The 20,328-nt window shown below is 34.0% G+C and overlaps 1 protein-coding gene and 1 long non-coding RNA gene across 4 annotated transcripts; both read left to right on the top strand.

Moving 5' to 3' along the window:
* The first annotated feature begins 5,028 nt into the window (after positions 1-5,028).
* LOC126726327 (uncharacterized) lies at positions 5,029-10,371 on the top strand. Its single transcript, XM_050431562.1, has 4 exons — positions 5,029-5,754; positions 9,493-9,635; positions 9,711-9,848; positions 10,068-10,371. Exons 1-3 carry the CDS (start codon positions 5,504-5,506, stop codon positions 9,845-9,847), a joined length of 531 nt encoding a protein of 176 aa, XP_050287519.1. The 5' UTR covers positions 5,029-5,503; the 3' UTR covers position 9,848; positions 10,068-10,371.
* A 5,265-nt stretch (positions 10,372-15,636) lies between these two features.
* On the top strand, positions 15,637-19,918 carry LOC126726328 (uncharacterized). 3 transcript variants are annotated; one of them, XR_007655799.1, is made up of 6 exons: positions 15,637-15,992; positions 16,417-16,550; positions 17,202-17,310; positions 18,087-18,167; positions 19,306-19,515; positions 19,592-19,918. It is a non-coding gene; the product is annotated as an uncharacterized LOC126726328 (long non-coding RNA). The 3 variants fall into 3 exon arrangements; XR_007655801.1 differs by having other exon boundaries at positions 18,087-18,159; XR_007655800.1 differs by lacking the exon at positions 16,417-16,550.
* The last annotated feature ends 410 nt before the right edge of the window (positions 19,919-20,328 follow it).

A 20,328-nucleotide genomic window follows, 5' to 3' on the forward strand; every position in this document is an offset into this window, starting at 1 on the left:
ATCGGCTGCGACGACAGCACCATGAACCCCCTCAATTCCAATCCCACTCTTGTTGATTAAAATTTTTGACATACTAGTGTACTACACTATGTTATGACAAATAATTTGTGCAGTGAATGCTCTTGTTGAAATAGCTGAACAATTGGGAAAGAAAGACTAGAGTTTCAATGTGGACCCATGCACTGGTAATGGTCAAAGCTAGATGACAACACAAGTGAATTCTAGGCCACTCTATGACAACAAAACTCTCATCTACAATTGCAACTACACTGATGGTGTATACCGCTTCCTTGAATTGTATGTACTAAGCTTATTCTTGTTTATTGATTGATTTGTTTAAAGTCCAAACTTCGGAAATAGTGCATAGTGATACAGCCATTGGTAGACATCAAAATTTTATGATGTATTTACAACCGTCCGATTGTTCATGATCAAATATTTGTGATCAAATTAATCTCTAATTGATGATGTGGACAATTAGCAAATGAAATCAAGCTACGTGACAACATCAAATGAAGAAATTCATGTGGCAACATCAGAAGAAAAGACTCATATAGAAAGTTCTTATTAAATGAAAGACCAAATTAAATTCATAATTAACTCTCAATAAATGCTGAAAGAAAATTCTAAATCAAATGCTATTGAGTTTCATATAAATAGATGCTTGTCATATGAGAAAAGGGAGACGAAAACTTAGAGAGAAAAACCCTACTGACACTCTATCAAAATAGAGAGTCATCTTTAAGTCCAAAAGAGCACCCTTGCTCCCTCAAAATCAAGGCTCATTTTTACTTCTTTAAATCAAAATAGGGATTTTCCTTCATTTTAGTTCGAGATCAAACCAACGACTCTCAACTTCAAATCAAAACTCAAATACATCAAATCACACATCCAACTTGGAGACATCAAAGTACAATTCAACATCAAGCTTCATAACCCTTTAGAACGTAAAGTTTCTTGGAGATCGATTCAGAAGAGTTTTATTGTATTTTTTCATTGTAAAAAGTCATACAGAGGATTGTACTCAAATATATACAAATTAATATAAATTGATAATTTGTTACACTATTTTGTGACCGTGTGATTTATCATTTACGAATTTTTTGTGTACACTTACTGTGAATGCTCTACACAGTTAGTGTAGCTTTGTATCATATTATTTTCTTAATTACTTTCATATTTTTAAAATATTATTTTCACTTTTCATTTTTGTCTCCCTCACATTGATACTCTCTCTCCCCTTTTACTTCTCATTCTCTCTTGCTACTCATCCTCTCTTTGTCTCCTTTAGCTTCCTTTGCCGATCAATCTTCTCCATCACAGCAGTTAGAGCATTAATATCAAAGAATACTATCCTATTTTATTTTACCATCTCAAAAAGCCACTTTATTACTTATACCATATTATTTTACAATACCTCCCACATCCCAAAACTTTATTTTTATTAAAATATTATTTTTTAATCTTTCTTTATTATTTTTTTCTAACCATAACTTTTGTTTTCCTGGGCTTTTCCAAATCCATCACCACACACACACACACACACACACACAAACACAAACTATAAAATCTTAAACAGAGCCACACACACACAATCCAAATATCTGCCGGCGATTCGTACTCATTGTGATTAATTGATTCCAGCGACATGTACAAAGGAGTTCCTCTAAAATCCCACTTGAACAAAAATCACATATTAAAAAAAAAAAAAAAAAAAAAACGAGCATCACAATAGAAACCCAGCAACATCGGACTCGCCAACAGAAACCCAGAAACATTGACCTCGCCGTGACCCATTTTAGCCATATCACAACCCACTTCAATCATACCCACAACCCACTTCAGCCCACTCCAATCTCCAATCTCCGATCTCCGTGACCCACTTTAGCCATACCCACAACCCACTTTAGCCCACTCCGATCTCCGATCTCCGCGACCCATGCCATGACCCACTTCAGCCATACCCACAACCCACTTCAGCCCACTCTGATCTCCATGACCCATAACTCACCTCAGCCATACCCACCACTTCCTTTAAGCATCGGTCACAGCCAAAAAAAAAAAAAAAAAAAAAAAAAACAACCCGCCGTATCGCAACCCACCAGAGAAAATGAACCATTGTGAGATGTTGGGAGGTGGATGATATTTGGGTCTGAAAGAGGAGAGAGCAGATGAGAAAGAGAGAATGAGGAGAGAGGAGAGAGCAGATGAGAAAGAGAGAATGAGTAGAGAGAAGATAATAGAAATTATGGGAGAGGAGAGAGAAATGTCGGGGTTGATTAAAAAAAAATATATATATATATATATATTTTACAATAGTGCTACAGAATTCTATCTTTAGAATTGTACTGTAGCAGTATTGCAAAAAAATTTGCAATACCTATGTTTAACATTCCTTGATGCAGAAGACTTTGAGCCATAAAATGCCAAAAAGGCCTTAGATATGAAATGCTTAGAGCTTTAGCATTGGAAAATGCTAATGCTATTCTATTTTACCATTTTAAAAACTCACTTTATCATTATACTATCTTATTTTACAATACTTCCACATCCGAAAACTCTATTTCTATTAAAATATTATTTTTTAATATTTCTTTATAGCTGTCATTTTTTTTCGGACTCATATTTCCTAGGCTTTCCAACAATCTTTTTTTTTCCTCTCCTTCTCCCTCAACCTCTAGCAACACACAAGCCATCAACAACCACAGCCACGGCACCAAAAACCCAAGCCACCGATTAACTCAAGCCACCGATCAACCCATTAACAAACCACAGCCACGACACCAAAAACCCATCAGCACCTCAACCCATCAACAACCACAGCCACAACCCATCAACAACCACAGCCACGGCACCAAAAACCCATCAGCACCTCAACCCATCAACAACCACAGCCATGGCACCTCAACCCATCAACAACCACAACCACAGCCACGATACCAAAAACCCAAGCCACCGATCAACCCATCAACAACCACAATCACGGCACCAAAAACCCATCAGCACCTCAACCCATCAACAACCATAGCCATGGCACCAAAAACCCATCAGCACCTCAACCCATCAACAACCACAGCCACGACACCTTAACCCATCAACAACCACAACCACAGCCACGACACCAAAAACCCAAGCCACTGATCAACCCATCAACAACCACAGTCACGACACCAAAAACCCATCAGCACCTCAACCCTTCAACAACCACAGCCACGACACCTCAACCCTTTAGCACCTCAACCCATCAACAACCACAACCACAGCCACGACACCAAAAACCCAAGCCACCGATCAACCCATCAACAACCATAGCCACGGCACCAAAAACCCATCAGCACCTCAACCCATCAATAACCACAGCCATGGCACCTCAACCCATCAGCACCTCAACCCATCAACAACCACAGCCACGACACCTCAACCCATCAGCACCTCAACCCATCAACAACCACAACCACAGCCATGGCACCAAAAACCCATCAGCCCATGCCGCCAATTTGAAACCCATCGGAGCAAACCCATTAAAAAAAATCATCACCGGTCACAGCAAAAAAAAAAAAATAAAAACAACCACCACAATGACCCACGCCATCAGCCACGCCAAAAAAAAAAAAAAGCAGCCACAGAACCGCCGGATTGCAACCCACAGGAAAAACTGAGCCACTGTGATGTGTGATGTATGTTGGGAGGAGAATGGAGTTTGGGTTTGAAGAGTGGAGAGAGCAGATGGAGAAAGAGAGAAGGAAGAGAGAGAAGATAACTGAATAATGAGATAGAGGAGAGAGATTTCGGGGGAAAAAAGGGAATAAAAAAGTTTTTTTTTTTTTTTTAGAATACTTGCTACAGTACCATTCTAACTTTAGAATTGTACTGTAGCACTATTGCAAAAAAATTTGCAATAGTTGAGTTTAGCATTGTCTAATGCAAAGGATTTTAAAGCTTAAAATGTCAAATTGGTCTTAGATATGGCATTAGCATTTTCCAATGCTAATGCTCTAATGCTCTTAGATTGTCCTCCAATTAGGAACTTAGTTTGATTTTTTCTTGGCAGCACCAACTAGGCTAGATCTTTGATGAGTAGTTTGGTTTTTCCTTTTAGGTTTGTGTATCTAATGGGTGGCATCAATCTTCTTCTCAAGGTGTTTTCCTCCTCAACTTTGTGTCCCTACTAGGCAGCATTGATAGATTTGTACAACTCTGAGTCTAATTTTTAATTTCAGTAACCCCACTTTTGATTGATTATTGTTGTGAAAATTTTGTTTTGTTAGCTAAACAAATGGGGTTGATATTGGAGATTGTAAAGAATTGGACATGTCTAATAAAAAAAAAGAAAAAAAAGAATTGGACATGGTTGGCCTGATTATCAAATGCACATTGTTGATTTGGTTGTTCTAGTTGGATTTATTTGTTGGCGTTATTTAATTTGTTGATATAGTTTGGTAGAAGGGAAGGGAGAATATGGGAGAGAGAGGAAAAAAAAAAAGACATTAAAATATAATGTAATAAAAATATGATATTTTAATAAAATATAATTTAGTATACATAATTTGGGGTCGGTGCCTTAAAAAAGTGGTTTGTGTATGAAAAAATGCTTAAAAAAAAAGGTTTTAATATTAAAATAGACAACAATTTTTACACACGTTAATTTGAATAAAAGTAAAAAGATGAATTTATTAGCTCACTTAAATAGTCAAAATTATGACGAGTTTATTCAAAGCGACTGACACATTAAAATTGAAGCAAAAATTAATGCATAAAAATTTTAGTTATGGAATAACACGAAGGAGTAAGAGAAAAAGAGTTTTAGTGGGATGTGATTACTTTTACTGACAACCGGTGTTTAATAATGACATTAATTAAGTAATTAGTTCCTCTTTTTGGGTAGCATTAATTAATTAGTTTCTATTTTTTTTGGTTAATATTATTAAAAATATCCTGGTTCGTTGCCACGTGGCTTGAATTAATGTATTTGTTTATATCCTTCAAAATCGGGTCAAGCCACGGACCCACAGATCTTTCCATCTACTGCTCACCTTCTTCTTCAACTTCATCTTCTTCATCTTTCTTCACATATTTTTTTTTTCCACTATTTTCTCACTTCACTTCACTGCATCTCAATCCTATTCATTCATGGTTTCAATTTTTTTGTTGTCTCTACTCTATCAACCCACCCCCCACCCCCACCCCCCCCAAAAAAAAAAAAAAAAAAAACCACTGAACTGAAATTGGACTTGGATTCGGACATGGACCTAGGTGGTTTTTATCCGGACCAAAATAACAAACACAAACACTCACACAAACACAAACACAAACACAAACACGCACTCTGTCAGCTTAAACCCTATCAAAACCCATATGGACCATTCGATTCAAAATCCGACCAAGTACAGACCATCCGATTTAACTCTATCCTACTACTATATAACTTTTTCGAACCTAAAACCCTATCAAAACCCCGACCAAATCTAAACGCTTACCGATTCAAAATCCAAACTCTTACAGAATGAAGGCGTGCCTCATCATCCTCTCTGTGATCGTTGTCTTCATCGTCTTTGAGATTTTCATGGAAAGGGTGAGGGATCGAGTTCTGGATGTAGCTATACCGGTGGCTTTGATGGGTGTATTCGTGACTGCCCTACGCTTCCTCTTCCTCACCACATTTCCGAGGTGTATTTGGTTGCGGTGGGTGATTGTCGTCGTTCTCTGCGCCGCCTTCTACTTATCTTTCGACAACCGCGCCTTGATTCACCCCCGGTACGTAAAAATAAACAAAATCTTTGTTGTTTATTCTTTGCATTATCCATGGGATTGCTTTTCGATACCCTTTTGCTTTGCTTTCATCTATGTTCTGATCACTGATGTCATTGGTGCGTTATTAATATTATCATGTTTCTTTTTGTTTTAATGTATCTTATTCACGTTGGCCAACCATAATGACCGCAAAGAATTCTCATCATTAAGTTAATTATGGTCCTGTTTCACATTTTTTTTAAGGTACAACTGTATAAATTGACCAAAATAAATCTCATTCAATTCAAATAACGCATAATAAGTCTGATTTTTCATTCCACTCAACAATTTTGGAGCGTGCATTGTATATTCCTCTAATAGTGGCCTTTGTTCACTGTTTACTTCCTGAAACTTTGCATCTAAAGTAAATTCTCAATTAACAATTAATAATTATCTAATACATGCGTATATATATTCTCGAGTAATTCTTAGGTACCTTAGAAGCACGGTGAATAATGTGTTCTCATCTCACATTTATGGTAAAATCCGCTCATTAAATTCATAATAAGTCCATCATAAATGTGAAAAGAGAGAGCATCATTTCACCATACTCCAAGAATACTTAAAGTATTTTCTTATATTCTTCTTCTCATAATCCTTGAGTCTTGCAATTGCATAAATCACATACCATATAATTAATGAATAATGGGACTTGTCATTCTGTCAATATCCTCTAACCAAAAAAAAAGGAATGAGACTGTGTTTGTATAATTGAATTGCATGCAGCTGGATTCTCTGATTTTATATAAATAGCCCATGCATTTCCTTTTCTTGTTAGGTGAGTATATGACCAATCTTAGTCACAGTGACTGTGTTTGTATAATTCCCAGTCTATTTCAGGCTTCTTGAGCTTAGTTTCCCACACAACATCTATGAAATCCCTGGGCGTAGTCTCAAAAGAAAAGCAACTTCAGTCTTATATTTCCCCATACTTCCCCTGCCAATTTACACCCCCACAAAGCATGTCCCGTCGTTTCACAGCAGCCACACAGAACTCGCAGTTATCATCTCGCCCAATTCCCCTGCGTCTTAGCTGGTATTTTGTTGGGAGTATGTTCAGGCATGCTCTCCACATAAAGTGTTTTATCTTGTGAGGGCAGTTCAAATTCCAAATCAGCTTCCACAAGCTTTGCATACCTGAATTGTTTGACTTCTCCCCCCATTCCAGCTTTTGGTCTGCCTCTCTCAACAGCAACTGGGCCACTTTGTATGCACTATTGACAGTAAATTTACCACTTGGAGTCCAAGCCCATAACAGCGAGTCCTGAGGTAGTCTATGACTGATGGGGATGCCTAGGATTGCTTGGGCTTCTTGGGGTATGAAGGTATTTCTCACTTTGGGTACATCCCACCCTCTCCTTTCCATATCAATGAGGCTTGCCACCAGCTCAGAATCAGCATGAGGAGGTCTTTGGCTTACAACTTTGAATGAACTCGGGGTTGGGAGCCAACGATCTTTCCAAATACGAACCTGTTCCCCATTCCCAATAGACCACTTTGACCCCCTTTCTACTATCTCCCTAGCTGCCATAATGCTTCGCCATACATAGGATGGCCTCCTTCCCAACTGGGCTTCCATAAAGGAGCATTGTGTGAAGTATTTCGCTTTGAAGACCCTATAAATCAAAGAGGTCTGATTATTCTGCATTCGCCAGCCTTGCTTAGCGAGTAGGGCCAAGTTAAAAGCTTTTAAATCCCTAAACCCCATACCTCCCCTTTCCTTTGGAGTGCACAATTTTTTCCATGAGACCCATGCCATCTTCCTTTCCCTATCCTTCTGTCCCCACCAAAAGTTACTAATCATGGAGTTTAGCTCGTTGCACAAAGAGTTTGGGATTTTGAAGCAACTCATCCTGTACGTGGGTGTGGCTTGGGCCACCGCCTTGATGAGGATCTCCCCTACTTGCGTTTGACAGCAACTTTCATTTCCACCCAGCTAAATGTCTCCCCACTTGATCCTTGATTCGGTTAAAAGCTTTACGTTTCCCTCTACCAATTAATGGTGGCAGTCCTAGGTATTTCTCATGGTGGTGGACAATTTGAGCCCCAAATCTTCGCTGTACATACTCTTGGGTTTCTCTAGGGGTGTTCTTACTGAAAAAGAGGGAGGTTTTCTCCTTGTTAAGCTTCTGCCCCGAGTCACCTTCATACTCCTCCAAAACTTTGATAAGCCTATCACATTCTTCCACTGATGCTCCACAAAAAACTATGCTGTCATCAGCAAAGAGCAAGTGGGATACGCGCGGAGCACCTCTGCATACAGCCACTCCTTTAATCTGCCCATCCCTCTCTTCCTTCTTAAGCATAGCAGATAACCCTTCAGTACAAAGTAGGAAAAGGTCAGGGGATATAGGGTCCCCTTGTCTCAGGCCTCTAGTTGGGTTTATTTTTCCTTTTGCTTCCCCGTTAATCAGAACCGAGTACTCCACTGTCGTCACACACATCATAATGAGAGAAATCCAACTCTCATGAAAGCCCATCCTCCTCATCATTGCCTCCACCTCTTTCATATGTCAGACCATTGGCTTGATTAGAAGTTTTACTTTTTCAATTCCCAAGCTTCAATATATTTTTTTGATCTGGTGTAAGCTGATATTGCTCTTTATTGTTATTATATTGCTCTATGTTTTTTTTTGAGAAACTTATTGCTCTATGTTTTAAGCTGAGATTGTTGTCCGCATTTGTTGCTACTTGTTAGTAAATGTTGCTCTCTGTTATACTTGTTGCTATTTTTCCTGCTTTGTTTTTTTCTGCTCTATTTTGCTGTGGCCATTCTTTTGGCTCTGTATTCTTTCTTTTCTTTGCATAAAATTTATAATTGTCTCAAAAAAGAGTGCTGAGCTTATTTGAAACTAGCAAAAATGACTTTAAGATCTTGAGAAGTACTAGAGTATTCTTCTCCTTTTTTTTCTTTTTTTTAATTAAACCAATTGATAAGATTTATTCAAAATACCAAAGTCATCTTGTATTTTTATATATAATTTCATATTGGCTTATAAGGATTTTGTTATTTTTAATTCTAAAAATTTTATATTTTCTTGTAGATGTAATTGTTATATTTATATTTAATTTCTTGACTGGTTGAACTTATGGTTGTTAAAAGGACTAAGAGAAACTTAGAAGGGAAAATGAACTTAAGATACTTAATTGGTCATTTAGTTTTTTTCAGTGCTAATAAGAATTACATTGATTAAACCAATGCACAAAAACATATATGTAGCATTTTGAGTTTTTCTTGAATTGTGACTCACTACAAGATAGTTTAACCTCGGCCACCCCAAACCAAAATTTCTAACTCCGCCCCTGTCGACCTGTGATGAAATTTTCATTTTGTACTTCTTCTAGGCCATGATTTATGAGTGGCTTTCCGCTATAATGAGCTCAATTATACTATGTTGCATTAATGGCCTTTACATTCGTGAATCAATATGTTCACATGTCTGCATAACCATATGTTCACATGCTTGAATGCTTACGTGTGCTCCTATTCTTGGATATTCACATTTCTACATGCTTAGGGCCCGATTGATAGCATATTATGGTATAATCATTGATCAACATGTATTATGTTCCCTATGATTTTGCCCCGTGTCAACCCTTATTTATGATTCATAAAGGTCAAAAACAATGTGTGAACCTAGCTAATTTGTGTACACATTTTTGTCACCTCACACTAATTGTACCCTTTTTCATAAACTTTAGGTCCAGGCGAGAAGACATCGTATGCCGCTACAATTCATATGATTTGCAGTGGAAAGAAGATTATTTTAAATCTGAAGAGAACTACAAAAAGCAATCGCTAGAAAAGATTGACTTAGAAAAAAACCTCTCAATACTAAAGAATGGTGAGCCTTTTAGACAATAAAAATTCTTTGTTATTAGTTGTTACTTGTACAATTGATTAGAATTTGATTTTGCAGAAAATGATGCTTTTGAAAAACAATGTATTGAAGATAAGAATAGGCTGACTATAAATAGCGAGACTCAAAAGATGCGAGCTAGTGAAGAATTGGAGTTTGCAAAGCAGAAAATTCAAGAATTGGAGAGGCGGTGTTGAGGTATTCCTGGGAAAAATTTGCTAAAAATTTGCCATAATTTCGATATATGTTCTATGTTTTATTTGTGAATTAACAACTCAATTGCTTTCATATTATTTTCAACTATTTCTCTTTATCTAATTTAGAGTCAAATTCAGTAATTAGCTTTTCATTTCCATCATGCTAATTCTTTTCATTTTCCTTTTGAGTATTGAATCTGAGTGCCTTGCCTGTTTTCAGATGATCGGTCTTGAAATCTCCATATAAAGTTTTAGCTGGTGAAGATATTCAGATTGAAGCTGTCTATATTAGCACGATATTCAGATTGAAGCTGTCTATATTAGCACTCTTTGACCATTATATTTGACAGTCCATATTAGCTGTCTATATCACGATATTCAGATTGAAACTGTCTACATTAGCACTCTTTGACCATTTATTAGTTGGAATATTAGCATTGCAACAATAGTTGCATTATATAATTTTGTGTCCAATAGCAATGTGAGACAATTATCCATGTTTTCAACAGAGAAATGATGAAAGAAAGTTGGTTCTTGGTTCTTTTGTTATTATTTATTCTTTCTTTAGATATTATACATTTCTTTATTAATTATGCCTTGCACTTTTTGAAGGTGTGGTGTGGGGTGGTGTGGGTGCCATGTACCAACCTTGATTTTAAAGAGTACTTTTTGCAATTTAAATAAGGTAAAATAAGTTAATCTTTTGAAAGCAAGCATTGCTATTTGCTTCATTCAATGTGCCATACTGCCGTGCATCTATTAATCTGTTCGTAATCTAAAAAATAGAAGCAAATTAACTAGACAATTATTATAATAAAAGTTGAAAAATGATAGCAGCAAGAAATTTGGCATGTAAATAAGTCATCGAGTTGTCAGTTGTAACAACTAGTTTATGTATCTCAAAAATAAAAAGCGTTTATTTATCTCAATGGTCTCTGCTGTTTCTAAATTCTTGTAGTAGTTCATCAAATTATTTTTTTTTTAATGAATAAAGCAGATACTGATCAAATTTTTTTTTTTTTTTTATACCAAATTAACTACACGTTCTTCTAAATAATAATAATAATAATAATTAATTAATTAATTAATTAACTACACGTATACACAAGTGCAATAAATGGGAAAGAGTAGGGAGCTGAAAGAGTAATTCTATGGGTAAAAAACGAGTAAAGGAAGAATATTTTTAATTTGGGGGAAAAAAAATAGAGTTTAATGTAGATAGAAGTAAAAAAGTTATGATAAATAGAAAAATGCACTTTTAGATTAGCCAAATCTAAAGCAATTTTAACTTCTATTATTTATTTATTATTATTATTATTATTTTGCTGAATAACTTCTATAAATTGATGTAATGGTGTACCTCACAAGAAATCCTGAATATTTTTACCAAATTCCCTCTTTACTATGTAACAAAGAATCCAATTATCAAAATGATAATCCAATTATTATCAAAATGATATGTGTTGACTTGTATTTAATTAGCAATTAAAAGTGAATTACCATGAAAATAGAAATGGAACTATTAACAATCAAACAGATGATATGGATTTTTTTTTTAAAATAAAAATAAAATACATGCTTCAAAAAATAATCGGAGGAGCACAAGCTTAGTTTAGACATATCTACTTTGAAAGATTATTCTACGTCCCCCTGAAGAGAAATTGACCTTTTAACTACGAAATTTATGCTCAAACATGATCCAAAAATAAAATAATAACCTCCCTCCTAAAAAACTAAAAGCCACCACAGACAACCATATACTAAGCTATGTTTTTTATGAACATATACTAAGCTATTAACTAGTGCTGATTTCACCAAGAAAACCCCCTGGAAAGACTTCAACCAAGGTACACTTTTCTTTCTATCAGGTTTACTTCTTCCCAAATTGGGAAATGCTACTCCTATCATCATAACCATAATATGCATATAATTTCATTTTGAGTTTCAAAATCAATTTAGATCCATAAAATATATACCCTTTAAATATAAGTTTCAAAACCAATTAGATGAAATCCCAATGAGTTCGCCTAGTGAATTTAGGCTTCCTAAAATTTTGTTGATTATCTTTTATTAATATGGGTTGTAATGCTCCAGCACGTTGTCTTGCAGCAAGGACTATTTTTTGTGATTTGGATCGGGCATCTTCCTATCTCTTGTCTTCTGAATTCATGGAAATACTCAATTGCCACATATAAACAGCTATACCTGTAATTTTTCTAAATGTAGATTGGTAATCTAAGCTTTGAAGGATAGAGAGTGTGAAATTCAAGTTGAGGGTCTCCAATCTCCATTGCAGAAGAGGACTTCTGAAAATGTTGCAAGTGGCATAGGGGTTCAAATCTTTTTTTCTTTTCCCCTTTTATTTTTTGGATGACCACACTAGATTTTGGACGGCACACAAAGAGACCAAGAGAGGGGCTATTTAGATTTACTCACTCATCTTTCAATCCAAAGTATAATATAAGGGGTATTTTATCAAGCACATGACATGGCCTACTCCAAAATTTGGCCAATTCTAAATTAATTTGCTAAGGATCCATAGTCCACCTAACAATTTGGAATTAAGGTTTGTTGTTAATGTTATCAAGCACTTGACATAAGCTCTGTTAGGATGAATATAAATCATTTGTCTTAATTTTTGTTTTTCACTTTATAATACATAAATCATAACTTGACATCCTTTTTTCCTTTTCCTTGTGCATGTGTGTTTGTTACTTTGTTTCTAAAAATAATAATAATAATAATAAGTAATTATCTTACATTGTTTAAAAAAGTATGTTATGTGTAGTATAACTTGTCCTAAACTCATTTAAGGGTGTGTTTGATTGGAGGTGAAATATGGTGGATGGAAAAAACTTTGGAGAGAAAATAGGAGAGAAAATGGGAATGGGTGTTGTTTGGTAAAGAGGTAGGGAGAGAAAATTTTTTGATGAGGCCCAGGCATTTTTCACTCAGGCCCATCCAAAACTTGTCTCTCCAAAATAGAGAGAAAACATGGTGGGAGGAGTTTGATGGATAAATAACAAAATTGCCCATTGCACTAATTTTGTCTAGTTGCCTTGATTGGTTTTTTTTTTTTTTTGGGCGTTTGCCCTTTTAAGGCATTTATTATTATTATTATTATTATTTTCACTTCGTGGGAATGTTGCCTCCTTTTTTTTTTTTAATAGTTTTTTCTTTTGATTTCCTGGGCCGTATGTGGTGCTATGTTTTGTTTTTTGTTTTTATAAAAAACTAGACATGATTTTTTGCGTAGACATAATTTTTATTATTTAATAAATTTGCGTGATTACCTTTTACTTAATTACTTGTCACTTTTTTTTATTATTTTAATTGTGCATCATTTTTTAATAAGGATATATGAGTAATTATACAAACTCAATTTTTTCATCCCTCCACTTTTTCATTCCAATTAAACAAAAAAGAAGGAAATTAAAATCTTTTTTATTCTCCCACTTTTCTATCATCTCACAATTTTCTATCCTTCTACTTTTCCACCCCTCCAACCAAACAAACCTTAAAAGTTATCATTACTTTTGAGTGGAGTTTATGGTGTGTCTTTATATAAGAACATCTTTCCCTCTCTCATATGTGTGTTTGTTTCTTAAAAAAAAATATATATATATATATATATATCATAACTTCACACACACACACACATATATAGAGGTGGTATGTCCACAACATTTTTATAACAAATTATAGGTGGTTAGTTGTTATTGGTTCAAATTTGAACCTAACACTATGATTATTTTTTTGCCTCAACAATAACAACCAGTAACAACCTGCCATTTAAGATTTGTTGTAAAAATGTTGTGAGAATGTTGTGGACATATCATTTCTCATATATATATATACTTTTACTTTTGTCATAAAAAAAAAAAAAAAAAAAAAAAAAAAAAAGAAGAAGACTAAATTGACACCTTAAATTGTTATGGAAAATTGATCATCAATAGTTGCACACTTTACAGAAAATTTCTTTTTGGTGCTAAACCTAGAAGGTATTTTGTTCCATTTAATTGGAGACATGAAAAATTTTTCAAGCTAAGTATTGCAATTAAAATTAAATAATTAATATTTTATTTTTTACATATAATATAATTTCAACAATTCGCAAACATAGGACTTTAGTAAAAACATCTCTGTCAGGCCCATCATCGATTAATTTATGGGCTTTGAGTGGTTGCTTAATGATTCAAACACAAGTAGCTAAAATAAAAACTAGTTCGAATGTAAATGAGCAAACAACTTGCATTAATTCAATTGTTAGATACAAGCAATTCTGAGCCCGAAGTCTAAAGAAATCAAACTAATTCTAAATGCTAAAAGGACAATAAAAATGAACCAGTTTATTTTTATATATATAATGGAAATTTGGTTACTGTTTTCTAATCTTGACACAAAGTTTTAAGACCCCAAAAATTTTTTTTTTTTTCTAATTTTTTTAAAATTTGATATTTAGAGTTACCAATAACTATAAATTATGTAACTTAAACTAATTAGAAGTCGCTTACTTTTTGGATAAATCAACCTAACAAGAAACAAGGATTAAATTAGGTCTAAACAAGTTCAAATCATGTTTTTTCTAATGTTTTGAATGTGGATATTTTTCTATATTGTTATTTTAATATAAAATTTTGAATTTGGTTCCTAGAGTCAAACCTAATTATTACGAAAACTAAAAGCGACCTTGTTAAAACATATCCATATTGATATTGCAATTCAAATTAATGTATGGAAGCCTTACTCTTGCTAAAATGATAAAAAAGGATTTTTAAAGTTACTTGAACACAGTATTTGTAACTATAGTATTATAATTAAGTGATTCTATATTTGTAAATTAGTAAGTCATATGTTACAGGTTTATAATCCTAAGCGTAAATGGTTTTGCTACTAGTTATTCTCGTACAACTTAAAGTAGAGGAAAATATAAAAAGAAAAAGTAATATTAAAATATAAAACACCAATACAAAATATGAGATATTAAGATACAAAAATATAATGATTTTTTTTTTCTTTTTATTGGGCTAAATGATAATATCAATGAAAGGAAAACCACACAAACAAATAAACCAACACTTTAATTTTGGGCAAATTACAACTTATTTACTTGTGATTTGACCGAAATTTAAATTACTTACCCATGGTTTGAAATTTGACACTTTACCCACCTGAGTTTTGACTGAAATTTAAGTTACTTACATATGGTTTGAAATTTCATAGCGCAAGTATTTCATTGGATTCTTTTTGATTTTATTTGACCTTGTATTTTTATATTTTTTTTTGTGTTTTGGAGGAAAGGGATATAAAAGTGGAGCAAAATTATATATCTAGCCATATTTTTAACAGATGTGAGTTACAGTAATTTAACTGAGTTAACATTAAGTGGGTAAAGCGTCACAATTTAAATCACAAATAGGCAACTTAAATTTCGACCAAATTACAAGTGAGTAAGTTGTAATTTGCCCTTTAATTTTTTAAAATATAAGAACAAAGATTTTTTAATAAATTATTTTCATTACTTTCCAAAAAAAATTTAAATGGTTATTCCATCAATTGGTATTTTGAAAGCACTAAGAAGAAGGGGTGAAAAAAAGAACAATGATTTTTTATTCACCAAAAAATATTTAAAAATTGGTATTTTTAAAAAAAAAAATTTTGAAAATCAGCATATCATTTGAGACGTCATTTTGTTTTGGGTCTATATGATTATGAAAGAAAGTCGCACGTGCAACGGCTAGTCTATATATAATTTATAAACGGCTAGTCTTTTCAATTCCTCTCTCTCACTTTCCCTCACCCTTTCTCCACTTTTCTCTCTGAAAAAATTCTCACTTTTTTTCTCACACTTTCCCGGATAACCCAATCCATCCCATCTTCAAAAGCAGAAAATTTTCCCTCAAGAAAGTGGTTTTCCTTACCACAAAAGCAGACGTATTCAATTCAAGAAACGGGTTCAAAGATTTTCCCCAGAAAATCTGATCCTCTCTCTTCAAATTAATTTTGAAATACTTAATTTCTTAATTTTAATTTAATTAAAAAAAAAAATTTCTTCTGTTTTCGCAGACTACTTACGGTGATGAGGAAGTTATGTACAAAGTTTCCAATCTCTCAAATCAAGAAAAGGGTCTGAAGATTTTCTCTGGTGAGGAATATCCTTTCAAATGTATACGGACTTGAATTAATTTTCATGTTCCTGATGTTTTAAAAGATTTTTCATTTATTTTGTATGTTTCTCCTCTGAAATTTGTGGCATGTACAACAACAAGCTTTTTCCCGGCGAAGGGATTTTATAGACTAATGGGTTTTTTTTTTTGCTTTCATATGGTTTAGACTAATGGGCTTTTCTTTGTACTTTCATCGGTGTGGTTTTTACTGATTTTGTTGCTAATTGTGATTTATTTATTCTATATACTTGTACATATTTTGGCACTCACTAGTTATGACATAATTATGGTTTCTTTTGCACTATATATCATTTTGCATGCTCTTGATCTATTATGTTTGCAACTTGATGCTTTTGTGCCCTTGACTGCTAATTGTTCTGTTGGTTTCCTTCCAATTATTAGGTACTGGGATACAAGGCAGTCAAATCCAGTGCATACTCCCTAACCGCTTTTATTCTTTTACAATGCGGCATCCCCTGATGGTTGTTGACACTGCAGATTGCAATCTGATAGTTTTCAACTTGCAGAACCCTCTGGTGACATTCTCATCTAATAAAATGAACCAATAATGATTTTCTTGCATCTTTCTTTGACAATCAGATGCTTCATTATTACAGAACAACATTTTGTAAGTCTGGCAGTAATGTTTCGCACTTAAAGGTTGAGAACTTTTTCATCTACTTTTGATATGTAGATCTAGGCTTCTAGAATGTGATCATGTAAGGGTATCTCTGCACAGTATTAGGGGATATCAACTTCTAGCTTTAGCTTATTGGATAATCTTATTTTTGGCCTTTTCTGACCCTTAAAATTTAATTTACTATTGCTTTTAAGTGTTCCAATGAATCATTGATTCTTCTCCACACCCTGTTCCCCAATGAATAATTGATTCTGTGTGCATGTGTTTGGACTTGATAGAAAACAAGATAGGGTGGAAGGTCCTGGCTTCAAATTTGTATTTCCAACTTATTATTATAAATTTATCAGCTGCTAATCGATTCACTGTATGTGACATTAACTTTTTGCTATTGTTAGCAAAACCTTTTTTTGCGATTGACTAGTTCATTTATTTATTTTTTCCAAACAAATTTGAGGCAGTGATGATGGTCATTATTCAGTACTTTCTTTAGCTTTTACTGCAGTTCCCTTAGTCTGCTGTGAAAGCAAATTTTGGGTTGAAAACACAGGAAAAACCCAATTGGTCTGTAGCTACTAAGAGAGATGCTTACAAGTGCTGGAGCAAGAGAAATGATTTCTATGCAGTATAGAGACCTTTTTGTATCAACACCCTAAAAGGTTAGAGCATTTTTTTTTTTTCATAACCACCAGAAGTTGGATGCGGAATTTTAATCTTATGAACATGACTCCTTACATATTATTTGCGGATGCTAGCAGCATGACTCACAAGTGCTTCCTCATTTCTTGTTGCTAAGGATTCTCCTGTGAGTCCCACAGACAAAATATGATACATTATTTTGGTTGGCATGTTTCTTTGTTTGCTTGTACGGTTCAACATATGGGTGGCTTTATCATCTAATCACTGCACAAGTGTGATTCTGGAAATATGTATATTTTGTTGACATAAACATATATGCCTGATATTGGTTTACATCTTTGATAAATATATGGAAGCTTTGTATTTATCAATATTTAGTTGGAAGCTTTGTGAACTGGGTATGGAATAGGTTTCTTTGCTGTTTCTCATTTCTATTAGTTTGCTGTCTCTTTATACCAGAAACTAAACTACACGAGTATTTTGTGGTTTGCATCATGGTGATATGAGTTGAGTAACTTCTTTGTTGTTTCAATAAGCACAAGTAGAACTCCAAGCTCTTCAGTATAAAAGGAGTTGAATTTTATAATGGCCTTCTTCATGGGATTTACAAATATCCTTGTTTTGTACTTGTATTGTTATTAGAAAATATATGTGTACATAATAATGAGCAAATGGTTGAGATACCGTGAAATTTCAAACGTAAATTGTGTTTGAGTCATTGATAGTGCTCATTGTCTTATCTTCCCTTTATTTTGCATTAAATTTTCAAGTCTAATCATGGTCCAAATGCCAACAGACTGAGTTCAAGAGAATCACTTCACCTCTGAAGTACCAGACAAGATGTGTTGCTGCCTTTCCAGATCAGCAAGGTTTGTTGGTATGCAACTGCTTGTAATTTCATTAAGTTTAAATTGTCTATTTATGATTATTATTATTACTACCTTTTTTTAATGGTTGACTTGTGACATTTCAGTTTTCTACTCCCTTATTTTGATAATTCTGCATTGCTGGGATGTTCTCTACTTTCCCAATATGGACAGTGTAATCTATTTGTTGAAAAATAAAAACTTTGTTCTTAGTTTGCTCTATATAGATGCACAAATAGTTGATAGAGTATATTTTTTTAGTGGAGTTTGAATTTAGACATTGATAGGTTAGGGAACCGAGGGTGATTGTTTGTGGTTCAATTAGGGTCTTATCTAGGGTAGGTAACTGAGGCTGATTGTTTGTGGTTCAATTAGGGTCTTATCTAGGGTAGGTACTTGAGAATTTTCTGGGATTGCCTATGTAGTCTTGTAATATATTGAATACATAATCTTTTCTTCCTCATATGCAGTCTGTGGCCTGGTACCTTTCTGTCCCAGGGGTATGTTTTTCCCCAGAAAATCTGATCCTCTCTCTCTCTCTTCCTGAATGCTCTAAGTTATCCTTAAATAGAAAGTGGTTCTCCAACAACTGAAAGAAAAAAAAACACTTTTCTTGGAAATTCAAGAAAAGGGTTTGAAGATTTTCTCAGGAAAGTGACTGCCAGATTTGAATTTTAAGAAAAGGCTATGTGGAACAACAACAAGATGGGCTTTTCCATGCCACTGCTGGCACGGAAGTTGAGGCCGATGATGCTGTCCCTGAGATTTTTTTTGTGTTTTCATATGGTTTAGACTAATGGGGTTTTTTTCTGGATTCTGATTTGATTGAATTGAATTGCAAGTTCCCGTTGCTTTTTGGAATTTCCTGGTTCTTGAGTGTTATTGATTTGGTTCTTGTTACGAAGCTTATCTTAAAAATATTGTGAGAAAAGAGAAGTAGTAATCAAGGAAACATTTATAAAAAAAATTTATGAATAGCCAAAGAGAATGTATCTGAACTGTGCTGATCATACAGATTTTAGAGACCAACCTTTCTTCCATAAAAATTTGATAGTTTTCATGTTTGAAGATTACCCATCTGGAATTTTTGTTATTTTCCATTCTGTATTGATTACATATATTATTAAATGTTTGTTTCTCCAACTGCAGTTGATAGATCGGATCCAAGAAAGGCAATTTCCTGGTTCTGGTCTGCCATAATGCTGGGGACCTGGTTGATAGTGCCTTGAAAGACATGGCAATTGTGATGAAACAATTGGATCGATTTGATGAGGCAATTGAGGCCATCAAATCTTTTCTTCATCTCTGCCTTTATGATTCTTAGGAATCTCTTGGCAATGTGTTAGTTAACTCTACAAGGTAAAACTAAAACCAGTTTTATCCAATAAATAGTTTCTTATATTTTACTTGCCATTCTTTGTCATTTTCCTTTCAGCTAGTTACATATATTGGGGCAACAACAACAAGAAGCTGGAGTGTGGCAAGTATAAATGGTGAGTGTTAATGCTCTTAAAATTGAACGAGTACCATCCTACTTTCTAGGGGAAATTATTGAGAAACGAAAGTAGGGTGAGTGTAAAAGGGAAAAAACAGAATATTGTGCTTAAAGAAAGTGGTCGCTTAATAACATAGGACTTTAATAACATCTCTGTCAGGCCCATTATCGATTAATTTATGGGCTTGGAGTGGTCGCTTTAGCCTGCGGTTTTTTTCAAAAATGGGGTGCATACCATAACAGACAGCAGGTGAACTATTTTATTTATTTATTTATTTATTTTTCTTCAAGTGAATAGAGTCAGAGACAGAGGTGAAACTTTGGTTTGACCATGGTCAACACCAAAGCATACTCTCAATTTTCAAGACTTCACCCGTGGCGTTCACCTCTCAGCTTATTTCAAAACACACGATATTTTTTTTGAAACAAAAACACACATGATATTTTAAATCGTTAATCAACTATAATTGATTTTATTCTAAACTCTACAACAATTTTTTCTTTCAATGATTATCTAACATTCACGGATGCAATTCGGAATCACGCTTTAACGAATTAATATCAATTTCATTTATTTCAGCTTTTCAAAATTTTTGTATGAATAATTCATAATGTTATCACTATAGATTGGCAATTACTAGTATTGACTTCTAAGTTTTCGTTTTTGTAATCTTTTG

Source organism: Quercus robur, chromosome 5 (genome assembly GCF_932294415.1).
Source record: "Quercus robur chromosome 5, dhQueRobu3.1, whole genome shotgun sequence".
NCBI classification, from domain to species: domain Eukaryota; kingdom Viridiplantae; phylum Streptophyta; class Magnoliopsida; order Fagales; family Fagaceae; genus Quercus; species Quercus robur.

Bases quoted from the DNA above. Each gene is read 5' to 3' on its own strand.
- LOC126726327 (XM_050431562.1), top strand. From the start codon at position 5,504: ATGAAGGCGTGCCTCATCATCCTCTCTGTGATCGTTGTCTTCATCGTC. The intron at 5,755-9,492 runs GTACGTAAAAAT...CATAAACTTTAG, and splicing joins CGCGCCTTGATTCACCCCCG to GTCCAGGCGAGAAGACATCG. The intron at 9,636-9,710 runs GTGAGCCTTTTA...TTGATTTTGCAG, and splicing joins CCTCTCAATACTAAAGAATG to AAAATGATGCTTTTGAAAAA.